The sequence below is a fragment of the Maylandia zebra genome, linkage group LG3 (genome assembly GCF_041146795.1).
Source record: "Maylandia zebra isolate NMK-2024a linkage group LG3, Mzebra_GT3a, whole genome shotgun sequence".
In the NCBI taxonomy this organism is placed as follows: Eukaryota; Metazoa; Chordata; class Actinopteri; order Cichliformes; family Cichlidae; genus Maylandia; species Maylandia zebra.
Genome location: NC_135169.1, coordinates 21,044,411 through 21,061,520, shown reverse-complemented (window position 1 = coordinate 21,061,520; position 17,110 = coordinate 21,044,411). Strand labels below are relative to the sequence as shown.

The following is a 17,110-nucleotide window of genomic DNA, read 5'->3' as shown; positions in this document are numbered from 1 at the left end:
CAACTGAAAAGGTTAAACTGTGCTTTTAAAATGAAATGCTGCTAATATTGGAAAACGCCTAACATGAGTCAGTAGGTTATTCCAGCAACTTGAAGCATAAAAAGGCAAAAACATGTTGATCAGTGTGGGATCAGAAGACCTGTTCCTGAAAGGTTGAGCTGGTTTCATAGTTCTGAGAGATATCTAAATCCAGTACTTTGCAGGACCTTAACAAAAATAAAAACTTATAAACGAGCCCTAAAAGTAACTGTGTTGCCCTCGGCTCAGGTGTTATAGGGTCCCGTTTAATTGTTTCAAACTAAGACACAGGTCCTGAAAATGTCCTTTTTACTTCAAGCAGAGAACATCAGCTAGATTCATAAATTAGCCAAGACATCATACATTACTGCCCCATGTTAAGTTATTTGTACTTTGTTTATGTGGACCAATAAGAAACAATGATTTTGGATGACCGTAAAACTATGTCAGTTTTTTTTTTTAATGACTTAAAGATATGTGTTGATGTAATATTTTTAAATTGCCCAACTTCATTTTCTGTTTTGGTCTGAAAAGTTCAGTTTGACTGTAGTTTTCTGTTGTGTTTATAGGACATGAATTTCCAATCTAGTGTCCACTTTAGGCAAACTATAAGTTTGAAGATATGAGGGAAACTCAGAATTTAACGTGTTCCTAAATACAGTTAGTACTGGCAGAGAAGATGTGGCAAGTTTTCCATGGCTCTAACCCACATATACTCTGCTGCTCAACCCACAAATGTATTGAGGACATATGTATTTATAATGCTAAGTTTATTAGGAGAGGTGGGGAGACAATGTGCACTGTCACAATGACAGGGGAGTTAAAAACAACATTAAATAAAACTTTTAGTTTGCGATGTGACTCATTACTCTGATCTCAGTTTACCTGTCTTGTATTGAAGTGTCCCAGTGTCAGGTAGGTCCCACATTAGCCTTTATGTAGGACTAAATTGTTTTTGTTTGTTTTTTCTCTGGAGGTTTGGTTGGAGTTTGGTGAATGATATCATGGGATCTGATCTCTAACTTCTGTTCTGTTTCCTTTGATGTAAAAGGCTTTTATTGTGCTGAACAGATAAAGAGCCCCCCCCTTTCTCTGGGTGGGTTGGTGTTGCTGAGAGCAGCTGTGAGGCAGACTGCCCCACCCTTTACTCTCAGGCCAAGTCACCCCCTCATTAACACGGTTAGTGACCTATAGGAAACATGAGCCAATAATAATATGGTTGGATTAATGAAGGAGGTTTTTTATGTTCTCAGATTAAAATGACAGGTGATGTTTGTGTTTCTTTCAAATGGTGCATTTCCTGTATAGATGGCATGTATAAGCAAGTAGACTGCATGCATGCTGAACTGTGAAAAGAAAAAGCTTGTTTGATGAAGTGACTTGGGCTTTGTTGTGACAGGTGTGCTTTGTAGCACCTGTTCTGTGCTCCACAACAGCCCAGCTGTGGACCAGGTTATGTTCAACATAAGAGATAATGCCCAATCAGGCCTCTGGAAATTAGCGGCATAATTCCTGGATGATCCCTCAGACCTCTGTGTGTCGGTAATAGGAGAAACTAGTTTTTTTTAACAGCGTCTGAAGTTATTCCTTAATGAGCATCAGTAAGACAAAACTATTAGAAACTTCTGCTTTACACTGCAAATTTAAAAAAACATTTTATTTTTCAATAAGCAGCCATTTGTGATCTAAAACAGGACACCAGTTTGTACATGTTGAATCACATCTAATAGTCTCACCTCACATTTGAATTCTGATTATTTTTCACTGTCAGACCATAACATGCCAACCAGGACCTAACATTCATTTAATAAAATTGCAGACCTGTGATACTTAGACTTCTGTTAACTTACACAGTATTTGTTCCACACAAGCTTCAAGCTAAGTAAAAATAAAGGACAGAAACTAAACGCCTTTGAAACAGCCTCTCTCACACACACCTGATTTGTAGTGAAAAGGCTGTAAAAGATGCTCAGAGTTGCCACACACATTTGATTTAAAACAGAGAAAGGTAAATTCTAAATAAAAGAAGACAAAAGAACATTAATACAGCCACCAACATCTACATTCTGCATGTCGAATGTGGGCAGCATGGTGGTGTAGTAGCAAGCCTCACAGCAGTCCTGAGTTCGGCTCCACCATCTGGTTAGAAACGTTCTGTTTAAAGTGTGCATGTTCTGGGTCTACTGGTTGTGTTGTCCTCTGTAGATCTTCTTGCTCTTTACTTAAACCAGCTGTAGATGGTTGTACTCATAAATTTATGCACTGTTAGTCAGTTTTTTAAAATGTAATCTCCTACTTTGTAATTGTGAAATCAGGCTCATTTACATTGAATGTATTTTTCTTGGCACTATGTTCAATTATCAAAGTGAGTAAATTGCGAATTCAAAGTTACAGATTAGGAGTTCAGAGGTTTAGACCTGATTTTGAGTTTGAAGTAAATACAAATAAGTTCTACAAAAAATACATGAAACAGAACTGCCCACTTAAAATGCTGACATTGTTTCTGACAAGCAACATTTTTGTGGGGGATATTTGTCACACTTAACTGTTTCAGATCATTAAAAAAATATTAGAAAAAGATAGAGTAAATAAAGAATACCATGTAGCTACAATAGGTGAAACATGACCTAGAACTTCATTAGGACAACATGGAAAAACAATGGGATACTCGTAAAAGCAGTTTAATGTGTGGAACTGATGGACAGAACTTGCAGGTGAAACTTAGGTTAGCTGACAAAATGAAGCAGACGACTGAGAGTGAAGCTCAACAGCAGGATAAAGGGGTTCGTTAAAGGCTGTTTTGTAGCTATGAAGGAGGATGCAGCTGTCATTAGAAACCCTGTAGAAGGACAGCGTGCCAGCTGAACAATCCACATACACACCCACCCGACTGGAGCGCCATCCAGCTGAAGGCACGTCTACTTTCTTGTTACGGTGCAGAATGTAAAAACCATCATCAGAGAAAACCAGACACCAGGATTTGTCATCGTATCCCATCTTAAACTCATTTTTCTTTCCTTCTGTGCCTCTTCTTCTGATTGTAATCCCAACGCATAGAAAGCCAAACACTTCCACCTCCCAGTAGCAGCGCCCATTGAGGCTCTGCTCACACAGCACCTGCTGTTTTTTGGAATCAGGATGTGGATGGTCAACTTCCATCCAGGTCACCTTTCTATTCCCATCAGAGAAAAGCAGGTTTGTGTGTGCTGTGTTGGAGTCCAGAGTGAGTTCACAGGCATCTGGAAATAAGAAAACACTTCATTGCAACAACAAAAAGAAGCCATGCCACTTTGAACAATGATCTGTTACTAGATCATAATTTCATTGATTTGTTACTTATTGCCACCAAAAATAACTGAAGTGCTTACATTTCTTGAAGCTTGGTTTCATTCTGTGACTTCCACCGTGTTCAACACTGTGGAGAAAAGTATCTCAGATTTAATTATGTTTCTTAATGAAGTTTTAAAAAATTACTTTAAAAAATTCCATTACCTGAGTTTGCTCAGCTTGTATCGAGGATCATTCTTCAGCTTAGACAGCTGCTTCTCTCCAGAGTCTCCTGGGTGGTTGTAGCTCAGATCCAACTCTATCAGATGAAACGGGTTGAGCTGTAGAGCTGAAGCCAGATATGCACAGCCTGTCGCTGTGACCAGACAACCGGATAACCTGATAAAACAGACACTTTTTCAGTTGAAATAATTCCAGTAGTACATTTTGTTCTTGCTTACCAAACAAAGCAAGTTATGTGCCTAAACTGATGATTGCAACAGCTGACTATGATTGTTAACTTATTATTGACCTTCTGACCACACATAATAATACCAAACAACCCCCGTCAACCAACCCATGTAACATCACTATGTGAAAAAGTAATATGCCAATGTTAATGGGCTAGTTCAGATGTTCCTTTCTTTTTCCACTGGTGGGTTGCCACTCTGGTATTAAACCAAGATGGTGACTCCTGAGTGTCAGAAGTGTACAGTGTTCAAGACAATTCTTTGTCAATCTAAGTATACTATCTGACTTGTTATTGACAAAGACCTCACTGAAATCAGAGCAAGAACTATCATTTTTATTATACAGAGTCACATTTCTAGCAGTTTTCTTTTCAGCTTAAATCTGGCTAAAGGAGGTCCATTACTAGTGTCTTTTGGTGTACTTTATGTGTTACTACCTGAGTATCTCCAGCCTGCAGCACTGACTTGATAGTCCATCACAGAGTAACTTCAACCCTGAATCTTTCAGGTCATTGTCACTGAGGTCTAGATCTCTCAGGGATGAGCAGTAGAACTTGAGAGCAAAAGCCAAATGCTCAGCTGACACCGAGGTCACTTTGCAATCTGCTAACCTGTGGGTGGGTGTTTAAGTGTTAGTATAAAGAGAACAAAGCTGTTTCATTCTGTAGACAAATAAAGAAAAAAATTAAAGGTTTTAAAAAGTGTTATGAGACAGAAGTTTTGAAACCTTTATTTTTACATTTTGGCCATTCTCATCTTTTTGTTGTAAAGTATTGTGTAGATAATGTCAGCTGATTTAGCTAGATGATCTTGGCCTTCTTTGAGCAGAATGTTTTATTATTTTATCAAATAATCCTATCTTGTTTTATTCAACTTGGGATAAAAAAAGTAACAATTAAGACCATAAAGTCATCAGGGAAGTGGTTGCTGTGGTCATAAATTAAATCCATGCCATGACAAAGGTTTAAGGATGACACTTAATCAGCTTGATCAAGAACAGTCCCTTTCCAGCAAACCCTGACCTTACACAATCTGATTGACAGAAAAGTATATTTAACATGTTGTTATTCAACATGAAAGTAAATTATTGCTGCAAACTTACATAGCTTTTCTACTCTTCCTCACAGCCGGTATCAGCCTCCGTCTGCCCTCATCTGATGTGTTGTAACTCTTTAAGTCCAAGACTTCCAGATCATTCTTTGATGCCTGCAGCATGTAGGCCAGTGCAGAGCAGTGCAGGGGAGTCAACTCTGTTTTTGAATGATCTGACAGTGAGAGATATTCCTGAATCTCATCTTTGACTTTGTGATCTCTCATCTCGACCATAGTCTGGAAAAGGTTGATGCAGCTGTCTGGAGAGAGGTTCTTCCTTCTGATAGACTTGAGGTAAGTCAAGATTTTCTTGTCAGTATCTTGACTTTGATCTGGTGAAGGCAGCAGACCATGAAGGACTCTCCGGTTGGGTTCAACTAGGAGGCCAAGAAGGAATCTCAGGAAGAAGTCCAGGTGGCCATTTTTCTTCTTCTCCAGCACTTTGTCAACTGTCACCTTTACAAGATCAAGTAACGTATGGTCTTTGTCCTCCAAAATGAGGAAGTTTTTAAGTTCTGTAGTATTATTGTTAATAAAACAGTCATAGACAAAGAGAGCTGCAAAGAACTCCTGTACGGTCAGATGCACAAAGCAAAAGACCCTTTTGTTGGAAAAGAGTTGTTCTTCCAAATGGACTGTGGTGCAAAATCCAGAGTACATGGAGGCTTCTTTAATGTCAATGCCAAAGTCTTCCAGGTCTTCCTCATAGAAGATGAGGTTGTTCTTCAGCAGCTGCTCAAATGCAAGCTTGCCGAGTTTCAGAAGAAATTCTTTGTGTGTCTTCAGAAGCTTTTCTTTGTTTGTCTCAACCTTCTTGTCATATTTTCTGCTTCTACGCTTTGTTTGTGCAAACAGGAAGTGTGACATCATCTCTGTAAGAGTTTGAGGAATTGCAGTTTCAACATCTCCTCCAAAGACTTCCTGGAATAACACTGCAGAAATCCAGCAGAAGATCGGGATCTGACACATGATGTCGAGACTCTGTGAAGACTGAATATGTTTAATGATCCTTTCAGCAAGACCAGGATCATGAATAAATCTCCTCCTGAAGTATTCAGCTTTTTGAGGATCATTGAAACCTCTTATCTCTGTCACCATGTCAACATGTTCTGCAGGGATCTGATTGGCTGCTGCTGGACGGGAAGTAATCCAGAGATTTGCATCAGGAAGAAGCTTACCGTGGATGAGGTTTGCAAGGAGATTACTCACAGGTGTTACTTCCTTGACAGATGATACTGTCTCAGTGCCTTCAAAGTCCAGCTGAAACCTGCTTTCATCCAGACCGTCCAGGATAAGAACAATCTTGGTTTTGGTATAGTCCACTGAATCTTTGAGTTCTGTCAGTGTGGGGTGAAATAAAGTCAGGAGCTCATGTAGGCTTTTTTCACCTGAAATCAAATTCAACTCTCTGAAAGCAAGACTGAAAACAAAGTCAAGATCTTGGTTTTGCTTCTCTTCGGCCCAGTCAAGAATGAATTTCTGCACAGCCAGAGACTTCCCAATGCCTGCAACGCCCTTCGTCACAACTGTTCTGTGGGGTTTGGTTTGGACAGAAAACGATTTGAATATGTGACTGAGGTTTACTGAACAGTCATTGGATGATTGCGTTTTCCATTTACTTTTGAATTGATGCTCTTCATTTAGTCTTCCACTCTCTCCAGTGGTGATGTACAACATTGTGTAGATGTTCTGGAGTAGATTTTCTTGGTCACCATTACCTTCAAATGTCAGAGCAAATTTCTTTTTCACTGCTTTTTTCAAATTTTCCTTTACTTTGACAAGGAGGATGTTCCCTGGAATCAAACAGAGCAATGTTTTCAGATTTGTAAACAGGAATTTATTACATTTTGTTTAATAAATAAAAGCTGCGTTGGGCAAAATTGTTAAAATTTGGCATCTACCTTTGGCATCCTAAATTTAGATGAAAACTGGAGTCTTAAGGTGTTTTCACACCTATGTTGTTTAGTTCATATAAGTACAACTCTGCTCATTTTCCCTTTGATAAAGTTTGTTTGTGTAGGTGTGAACAGATAATCATACTTGAGGAGAAGGTCTTGCTTCGGTTCCAAAGTCCAGATTGGTGCAGTTTGTTTAAAGTGTGAAAAGTGATCCAGCTTCGATTCAACCTAACTACCAGGTGTATTTTCCAAGTTTGAGCTAAACACCTTCCTGTAACTACTTATGCTTTGCATTCTGGACATTGACAGCATTTTAATCCTTGGTGATTTTAATATTCATGTTTTTTTGTCACCAAAAACAACTTTTGAAAGACCTTTTGGATCTTATTAATTCCTTTAATCTCATTCTGATCAGTAAAGACTCCCACCCATGAGCGTCGACAAACCTTGGACCTAGTTTTATCCTGCGGTCTGCAGCTATAGGATATTCAAATTTGTAACCTTAACCTTTCGGATTATGCCTGTCTTATTCAAAATTTCTGTCCCATACTCCTTAGTTAAGCCTCCTCTTCCTGTCCGCCAATACCGCATCATTACACCAGTTACTGCGGAGCAATTCTCTGCTGCTTATCAGAATTCTGGTCTCCCTATCATGGACAATTGCTCCTTTAAGCAAAATGTTGATCATTTGCTTACCATGTTTAATGTCACCTGTACAAACGTCCTAGATATGGCTGCTCCTTTTAGAAAAACTAAACGCTCTAGACCTAAAACTGATCCCTGGCTAAACAAGGACACCTGGGCCATTAGAAGGACCTGTAGAAAGACCGAAAGAAAATGAAAAAGACAAACTTCAGATTTCCTTTGCTATGTTAAGAGATGCTCTGTCTCTTTATCAAGATGCTGTGCATAAAGCAAAAACTACCTATCCAATTGTACCTATCGGATATTATCAGCAAACACAGCTACAGCCCTTGTATCTTATTCAATACTAATCACTCTGTTATCAACCCCCATCCACCTCTCAATTACTAGGGTCCCTTGGTACCTGTGAAAACTTTTTACGTTTTTTTGTTGATAAGGTGGATACTATTAGGTCTTATTTCATTCCTCCGCCCTATGATCCCTCTGTTCCCTTGTTTTCCTCAGTTGTGTTTGATCACTACGAGACGATTTCTCTGAACTCTCTGGCTGAACTAGTCTCCCGTCTTAAGGACTCTATGTGTCACCTTGACACTATCTCCTCTAGTTTTTTAAAGAAGTCTTTGACACTATTGGCCCTCATGTTTTAACTGTTATCAACACCTCTCTTTTTACGGGAGGAGTTCCACTTGATCTTAAACATACTATTGTCCACCCACTTCTTAAAAAAGACTAACCTTGATGCAACTGTTATTTCAAATTTTAGACCAATCTCTAAACTTTCTTTTCTGTCTAAAATTTTAGAAAAAATTGCCTTTATTCAGCTCAAGGCCTTTCTGGAGACTAATGCCATCTTAGAATCGTTTCAGTCTGTTTCTGGGGATATCGAGAAGCAACTTATCTGCCGACTTAAGAACTCTGCTTGGAGTATTATTTAAAGTTAAAAAGTTAAAAGTATTAGTTAAAAGGTCCAAGAGATAAGATGGAGCTAATCCATTCAGAGATTTAAAAACAAACAACAAAATCTTGATTTCGATTTCGATTCTACTACGTACTGGTAACCAGTTTAAACTAGAGATGGACAGATCCGATATTACGTATCGGTATCGGTCCGATACTGACCTAAATTACTGGATCGGATATCGGCGAGAAATAAAAAATGTAATCCGATCCATTAAATATCAAAAAAGCACCTCACAAAACTTGCGACACGGCGTAACTCGACTCATAACCGCAGCACGTCAGAGCAGTATGCATCACGTGATAGAGCGGCTGTGTGTATTTGTAGCCTCGCTACCAAACCGGCATTTCATCTCTGAGAAAGTTATCCCAGAGAGAAGTAAAACAAGTGTGTAAGTTAATCTCTGAATGTTTGTAAAGCATTCCCGCGTTAAGCTTAACAACCGATATATTCTCTCTCTCTCCCTCTCCTGCTGCTACTTCAATCGTGAAACTGCTTAATGATCAGCTGATCGGCTTTTCTGTTGCGAGTTCTGTTGGTGTAAGATCGCTGCAATCACTTTTATTTCCAAGGATAAATGGTGCACACATATCAAAGATCCCAGTGACAGTAGCATTTACCTGTGGAAGCTTACCTGTGCTTTCAACATTCTTAAGTCTGCATTTCTCAACACAATCCAGGCAGAGATTTTCTGCATGTGAGCCAGATTGATCCCAGTTTGAGCTCACACACTGTTTGCATAACCAGTGTCCACACTTGAAGTGGACTGGATCCCTCAAAACCTTCTTACACATTAGACAGCTGTTTGGATCCACACTGGGATAACTGTAGGAAAAGCAATACAAAGCCTTCATTTATATTCAGTAATTATATGGCAATACTTATTTTCCACCCTAATTTACGAATAAATTCTTTACAAATCCTACCATGTGAATTCATGGATTTTTTTTTCACATTCTGTCTCTCACAGTTGAAGCGTACCTCTGGTGCAAATTACTGACCTCTGTCATCATTTTAAGTGGGGGAACTTGCACAATCGGTGGCTGACTAAATACTTTTTTGCCCCACTGTATGTTGCAGAGGCTTAAATGACTCATTCTGCAGAAGTACAGAGACAAACAGTGCCAGGAGCAAAATTCCAAGCTTAAGTGCATTGTAGAAAACGATATGTTTGAAGCTGATGGAAAATGTCAACAGTAAGGCACACCTTCCAGCTGTATATCTGAAACCAAGCCGGATGTAAGAAAGGTAATGTTATTGCTTACAATAGCAGGGCCTCAGATTATTGAAGTGTTCAACACATTCATATGCAGCAAACCAGATTAGGATGAAGGGAAGTTTGATAAAGTTATCTCGAAGTTAGATGCCCATTGTCCTCCTAAATATAATAAAACATCTAAGAGATAAATCTTTTGAAACCTTTCTGATAAACCTGAAGCTCATGTACAACTTTGCTACACTAAGTGACTCTACACTATTGACATTGGGGACAAAAATTCAGAAAAAAGCTTCTGAGGGAAATCAACATGGCATTGAAAAGATTATTAAAGCATGTGAGTTTTCACATCAGTATGTCAAGACATTCAGCGAAATGGCCACAAATGCTGTCAGTGACATCTCTACTGTGGGAGCAGGTCCCAGCCAAAGAGGGAGATGCACACATGCAGTCTGAAAAAAGGATCTTTGACTGACTTGTCACAAAGAAACTAGAAATTTTTGCATTAATATGAACACTGAAAGAGATATCCTGGTAAAAAAAAAAAAAAAAAAAGACTCCAATATTCCTTAGAGTTACAAAAAAACAACTCAATCACTTCTAATCCTACCCTTCAGTATTTTTAAGAAACTGAGAGAAGATTTAGCAGAAATGAGAATTACCTGAGCTGCTGGTGAGTGGATTCATCGCTCTGCACAGAAACGGAACTTTCAGATGTGAACTCCGTTGCACTCTGTAAACTATAAAGATATATATATTTAGTGTAAAAACTTTATAAGCATTCACTGAGCAGTCAACGCTTTGCTCAACTATTGAAACTTTTAGTGGAAATGCACTTTTTTATCTATACACTGTGGTTTATTGTAACAGAAAGAGATCAGTAAGATATTTTATATTAGTAAGAACAAAGTTTACTGTTTCCATTTTGATTCCTCATCTCTAAAGACGAGAGGTTCAATCCTGGATCGATCACTCTTAATGGAGACACATCTGGGACCCGTGGACTCGGCAACACTTTTCTGTGAACTAAGACGAAAGTTTATTTAACACTTTATTGATGTCGAGAGAAGTCACCTACACAAAAAAATTACACATTTAATGCAAAAACTGCAGGGGAAATCCTGAGACCACTCAACTGCACTAAAAAAAACTTTTTTCACAAATCAAATATGCCGTTAGCAAAACACAAAGTATACACATCACACATACAGTAAACGACACCCTAAACAAGTAAAACATCAGGATTTCCATTAAACGTGTTTAAACATTTTACAACCCTGTTTATTAAATTGATAACACAACATATAAAATGTAAATATAAACAGAATCCAGTGACATACATTGGAATAATTGGAAATAGCACAAAGACGACACATCAAACATTGAAACTAGGAAAATGTATTTATTTATGGAACAAAGTAGGCTACTTTTTAAATTGAATGCCAGCAGCGCATTTCAATAAGATGAAACAGGGGTGTGTTTACTGCTGTAATACATCGTCTTTCTCTAAGAGACTGATGACACTAAGTGTTGGAAAACATTATTCTTTAAATTCCCCGGCACAATCTTTGAAGTCCCGAACCCCAACTTTACTTCTGAAGAATGTCTCGCAAATCATTTGATTTTGCATTTATTTACATTTTACACTCTTTCCCTCTGCTTTGGAAACATGGCTACATGTGATGATTTATGAATAGTTGAGTAATACCTGGCTGATGGCTCACAAGGTTCAGAAGCTGTTGTTGAAAGCTTCCTCTTCTTCTCCTCAGACATATCTGAACAGGCACCTGCTGCAGAAAAATGCATCCTTGAAATACTAATTTAATAACACAATCCTTCCTCATTAGGTTTTGAGTCATTATGAGACATTATAAGTCCAAGTTCACTGAGAAACTATCATGTTTGTATTGAAATAAGGGGTTCAACATAACCAGTGGCCTGTAGTATGAAGCAGGAGTTTAGCTTATCCAGGACTTCAGGATGAACCCTGGGTTAACCCTGCGACCCAGCTCACTTGCTGTGTATCATCCAAAGCAGGTCAAGTTTCAGATTAGAGACTAACAGGTACCAAATCACCACCTACTGAACAATCAGTTCTCCAGAAAATAGTAAAAAGTAAGAAGTGAATCACCTTCACAGTACAGAAATCCAAGGTTATTCCTGAAGGTACCTGCATAAGTCAAAATCCAGTTTTGTTGTACAGGCCTCTATACATAGGTTACAGGATCCTGCCATGACTTCAGTCTTTACTGTTAAACCCTTAAACTGCACCATGTCTGCAGCTGAGAGAATAAAAGCTTTAACTGTCTGGAGCAAGTTATATCAAAATACCGGGTCTTCAAAAATTGTCAACAATGTTTTCACTGATTCTCTATTTTACAGCATGTATAAGTGTGATATAGATTATCTGATGTGGCAATACGTTTTATATGTTTTGTTTAGCCGTCCTTAAAGCCACTAAATGAAGTACAGATTTTGTTATAAGTATCTAATCTGAATCTAATCTATGTCAAACTGATGGTTTTTTTGTTTTGTTTTTTTAGGCTTTGGAATTGTAAGCTTTAAAGTTTCAAAGGATCCAGTTTATATTTCCAGAGCTCTGATGGGCACCTATCACCTTGGACATAAACAGCAGCACTGAGAGCAAGCTTGGTTATACAATTTTAATTAAAATGTTTGTTTTCCCATCATGTGCATTAAATCATCATATTAATGATTTTCTGCACCAACAGTGTTGGTTTTTAAGGTATTTACAAAGTTCTGATCAGAATTTTATCATCATCATGTAATGTCTCTAATAAAATGTTACACTCACAGGGATCACTTTGCGCAGTGGAAGAGTCATATGACCCATGAAACGGCTCTTTTACATTGATGCTGCCAAGACCACCCTGTTCTTGTGAACGTGTAGGGCCGGCATGGGGAATTCCAGGCCTCAAGGGCTGGTGTCCTGTAGGTTTTAGATGTGACCTTGATCCAACATATCTTATTTAAATTGCTAAATTATCTCTTCAATATGTCTTGAAGTTCTCAACTTGGTAATGAAGAGGGTGATATCTAAATCTGCAAGACACCGGCCCTTGAGGGCTGGAGTTTCCCAGCCCTGGCGTAGGGGAAACCCAAATTAATGTTTGACCTTGTTAACCAGCTTCATGTGACGGTTTATCCTGATCGCCAGCTCAGTCTGGCAGTAGCAGACTTTGTGGATTGACAAAAAGGACCCAAAATGCAGACTCCAAGGAAGAGAGAAAAAAATTTGAATGCTAGCTGGTAAAATAAGGTACAAACAAAGGGCAAGGCAAACTGAAGTAAAACTGACATTAACCTAAACTGTGAGAAATAAACAAACAAGAAGAAAAACCTAGACATGAAACTTGGAAACATGCCGTGGAAAACATGACGTGAACAATAGATGACCTGACAAAGAATGAACATACAGTCTAAATACACACAAGGATGATTAGGGGAAGTGGAAACACATGGGGAAACAGCGGACACAAGTCTGACATAACGACACAAAGGCTGTGTCCCAATTCAGAGACCGCACGCTTGAAGTACGCGCACTACGCGTACTACATACGGTGCGTACTATAAGTACGAGAAGTGCGGAAGTGAGAGGCTTGTGAAATGGGACGGTCTAGCCTTCGTCGCACTGTTCAGGTTGCCTAGCAACCATGATACTAACCGCGAGAAACGTTACATACAGCTTTGTTTGACAGAAATGAAGGAGAAAAATATTTTGTTGGTCATTCATTGTTGTCATGACATCACTTTGATTAGTTGAGTATCTGAGGCTATATATATATATATATGAATGAAATGAAGCGAGACAGATAAATATGAAGGCATGCCGGCTCGGACGTCACCCGGATCAACAAGGTCCGCGTCAGGTGTTGAGGGCACCCTGACGAAAAGTGGGCTACTGGAACAAGAAGGCATCGGTGGGCAAGAGACGAAAACAGGGCGTTGTTGGAATGCTACTACGCAAGTAACCCCGGCGGAAGGGGCTACATGAATAGGATGACGGACCTATGGATTCTTCGATACCCAACATCCACAATGACGGCGAAACAACTAGTAGCTCAGTGTTCCAACATTCGAAAGAAGGGACTGCTCTCACAGCTAGAGATTGACGAGTCAGGACGCCAGGTCAGGGGGGAGATATCATCACCCCCACCCGAGATTGGGTACATAGCCCCAAGTGCGATAGGAGAAGGACCGTTGAGTGCGAGAGGAACTGACCTGAAAAATAGGATCCCCCGTAGCCAAGATTACCAAGATTACGTGAAGTACCCACAGAAGGTCTGCTAGATGATGTTAATGCAGCACTACGGACGATACCTACAACCACGATTACCGACACTAACAAGCTGATCTACAATACGGCAGCAGTGATCAGTAAGATGCTTGGCTACAAGTTGAACAGCCACAAGGGGCAGTACCCTCCATGGAGAAGGAAGCTAGAGAGCAAGATCAAAGTAGCACAGAGGGAGGTTAGCCAACTAACGGAGTTGCAGAAAGGTGCAGCAAAGAAGGTGCATAAGAAATACAGCAAACTGTTCATACCTGAGGTCTTGGAAACTGCCAAGCAATGACTCACAGCCTTGGCCAGCCGCTTGAGGAGGTACACCAGAGAGATAGAAGGCAGGAGAATAAACCAGCTGTTCTCCACAGAACCAGCAAAGGTTCAAGGGAACAATAATAATGAGAGAATAGCACCACCAAGGCTGGAGACGGAGCAATACTGGAAGAGCATATGGGAGAAGGACGCAACCCATAACGGCAATGCTCAGTGGCTAGTGGATCTGAGGGCAGACCACAGCGACCTCCCTGAACAGGGTCCAGTAACCATCACAGTGGCAGATATCCAAGACAGGGTCTCCAGTATGAAGAGTTGGACAGCACCAGGGCCCGACATGGTTCACGCCTACTGGCTGAAGAAGCTGACTGCACTCCACGAGCGTCTGGCAGCACAAATGAACCAGCTGCTAGTTAACGAGAGACACCTCGATTGGCTAACTGAAGATCGGACGGTCCTGATCCCCAAGGACCCCAAGAAGGGACCCGTCCCATCCAACTACCAACCAATAACCTGCCTCAGTACTGGAAGTCCCACAGGATCTTAGCTCGGTCATTCTCCACCACCCTTGGGGGCATCTCCCATTTTGACCTCGGGACTTCCAGGTTATACTCGGCACAGATGTTCCTGTACACTATGCCGGCCACTTGGTTATGGCGTTCCATGTATGCCTTGCCTGCTAGCATCTTGCACCCTGCTGTTATGTGCTGGATTGTCTCTGGGGCATCTTTACACAGCCTGCACCTGGGGTCTTGCCTGGTGTGATAGACCCCAGCCTCTATGGATCTTGTACTCAGAGCTTGTTCTTGTGCTGCCATGATTAGTGCCTCTGTGCTGTCTTTCAGTCCAGCTTTATCCAGCCACTGGTAGGATTTCTGGATATCAGCCACCTCCTCTATCTGCCGGTGGTACACACACATATACCAATATTAGGGGGGATTCATGCACAGTCGTAAATTCCCACAGTGTGCACAATGTGCTTCGAATATTGTGCGTAGTTTTTGTTTTATACAGTGTCAGCCAGGCATCTGACTATGAAAAAATTACACTCCAAAAGACCCCGGGCTTCTGAAAAAAAACCCGGGCTTAAGCCCAGTAAGCCCCCCCCCCCGCGCTCCGCCAGACAAGACAATATAAACTTGACAACATAAGACACGCAGCAAGAAAACAGGGAGAGGGAAACTTAAATACAGGGGTAGAAAACACCAAGAAAAACTAATAAACAAACGAACTTAGCTACCCTAAAGAACTTAAACATAACATCCAAATAAACTAAAACTCAAAAGGCTGGGTCAAAATATACGTTTTTAAGTTATAAAAAAATCATCTGAACAAATAATGAACCCCTCTCACAAAATTAGCTTAGCAACAGTAAAAACTAGGAAAACACATTACTGTAGCTTTGCAGAGGAAATGTGAATGAAAATTGTGTTTGAGTCAATGCAAATCACAGAACGAAAGCTACAGTTTACTATAAGTACTAACATGATCTTAAACCGACTAAAACACACCCGCATCTGGGCATACAGACCGTTATAACGGTTGTCTCACTGTATTTGCACAGGAAAGATGTGCAATATAATGTATTGTAATACATTAAAACATAGGTTCCAAAGTTTGGACAAATATATGAACTGCTATGAGCTGATACTGGCTGACAGCATTAATGCTGAAGCACACTCACCTGAGGATCGCTTCTATTTTAAATCAGGTCTCAGGATCTCTTTTCTTATAAACATAAAGCGATGATGTATATATAATCTATTAACTGAGTCGGTGTAAACCTGGTCAGTCATAGAAACTGGTCACTGTGCAGACATCACCTTAGAAACCAGCCACAACTGTGGCTTACCTGAATTCATTAATTATTCAGGTAAGCCGGTTTTGGGAAATCAAACCATGGAGACAAAGGACACGAGTCACTTCCTCTAACGACTACAATGCAATCCAAACTGTAGCTGTTTTAAGGAAGCACACTAAAAAGAGGGAAAACGCGCAAAACGAGCAAAACATTCTTCCTTTAATCAAATAACAGATATTTTAATCAAACCCAGCCGACAAGCTCGCTGCCCACGTGATACACGGATCTTACTTACTTTTGTTTGAAGGACAAAAAGCCTCGTCCCGGTCCATCCTGCCTTCGTTCTTCTTGTTTAAATAAACAATATATAAAGTCAGGTCTCTGTTTCGTTTCCTGTGTCCACAGATGATGTATCCACGTGCTGCAACAGACTTCGGACCTCACAGGCTCCAAGTGTTTAAAAGTAATTATCGTGAATACAACTACTTAATACAACCTAAAGTTTCATTAATGTGAGTTATAGCTGTCTTTTTCTCTTTATATCGTTGCGTTATAGTGAAGCACGATCCCCTCGTGCTTCACTATTTGCAAGCAGGCAAGTGACGTGTTCACGAATGAAACTGCTTTGTGTCTGCTTGTTCACTCTACAAATGAAATGTGACAACGTGTTGTTCTAGTCTGTGAACCCTCAAAGCGGCCCGCGTGCGCAAAAGAAGGCGTCACACACAACGCGCTCTGTTTAGATCCAGACCGAACAGTATTGTTTGACTGATGGTTCTTAATATAAAGACTTCGGACATTACGTTTCCCAATTTTTCTTTAAACTATAAAGTTATTTACATATGGCCTAATAATTATCCTAATTGCTGTTTTAGAGAGGAGCGGCGCTTCAAAGGATAGTTGCACATTTCTGTCAAAATTTGCAGATTATACAGTACAAATAAAATGTTCACGTTTCTCCAACGTTGTCTTCCCAACTCTCTGGATGGCCAGGAAGCGTTCGCGATGTCTTCTCTCGGCGTCTGTCTTGTGTCAGTGACATAAAAGACGGATTTAATGCGACGTGACCGTTCAAACAGCAGTCGCTTTCTAAAACATCAGTTATGTATCGGATTCAGCACCACATACGAAAGTGACCTTGATCGGATTTGTGCCGTTCACACTGT

General features: G+C 40.1%; 1 protein-coding gene across 2 annotated transcripts; it reads right to left on the bottom strand.

Moving 5' to 3' along the window:
* Positions 1 to 2,534: 2,534 nt before the first annotated feature.
* LOC106675454 (protein NLRC3) lies at positions 2,535 to 16,306 on the bottom strand. 2 transcript variants are annotated; one of them, XM_076882362.1, is made up of 10 exons: positions 16,240 to 16,306; positions 11,273 to 11,354; positions 10,480 to 10,590; positions 10,227 to 10,304; positions 8,983 to 9,173; positions 4,858 to 6,640; positions 4,193 to 4,366; positions 3,511 to 3,684; positions 3,387 to 3,433; positions 2,535 to 3,257 (listed from the first exon to the last, which is right to left on the bottom strand). In XM_076882362.1, the coding sequence occupies exons 1-10, from the start codon at positions 16,274 to 16,276 to the stop codon at positions 2,740 to 2,742; spliced, it is 3,195 nt and encodes a 1,064-aa protein (XP_076738477.1). In that variant the 5' UTR covers positions 16,277 to 16,306; the 3' UTR covers positions 2,535 to 2,739. The 2 variants fall into 2 exon arrangements, with proteins under 2 accessions (XP_076738477.1, XP_076738478.1); XM_076882363.1 differs by lacking the exon at positions 11,273 to 11,354 and having other exon boundaries at positions 16,240 to 16,289.
* Positions 16,307 to 17,110: the final 804 nt, after the last annotated feature.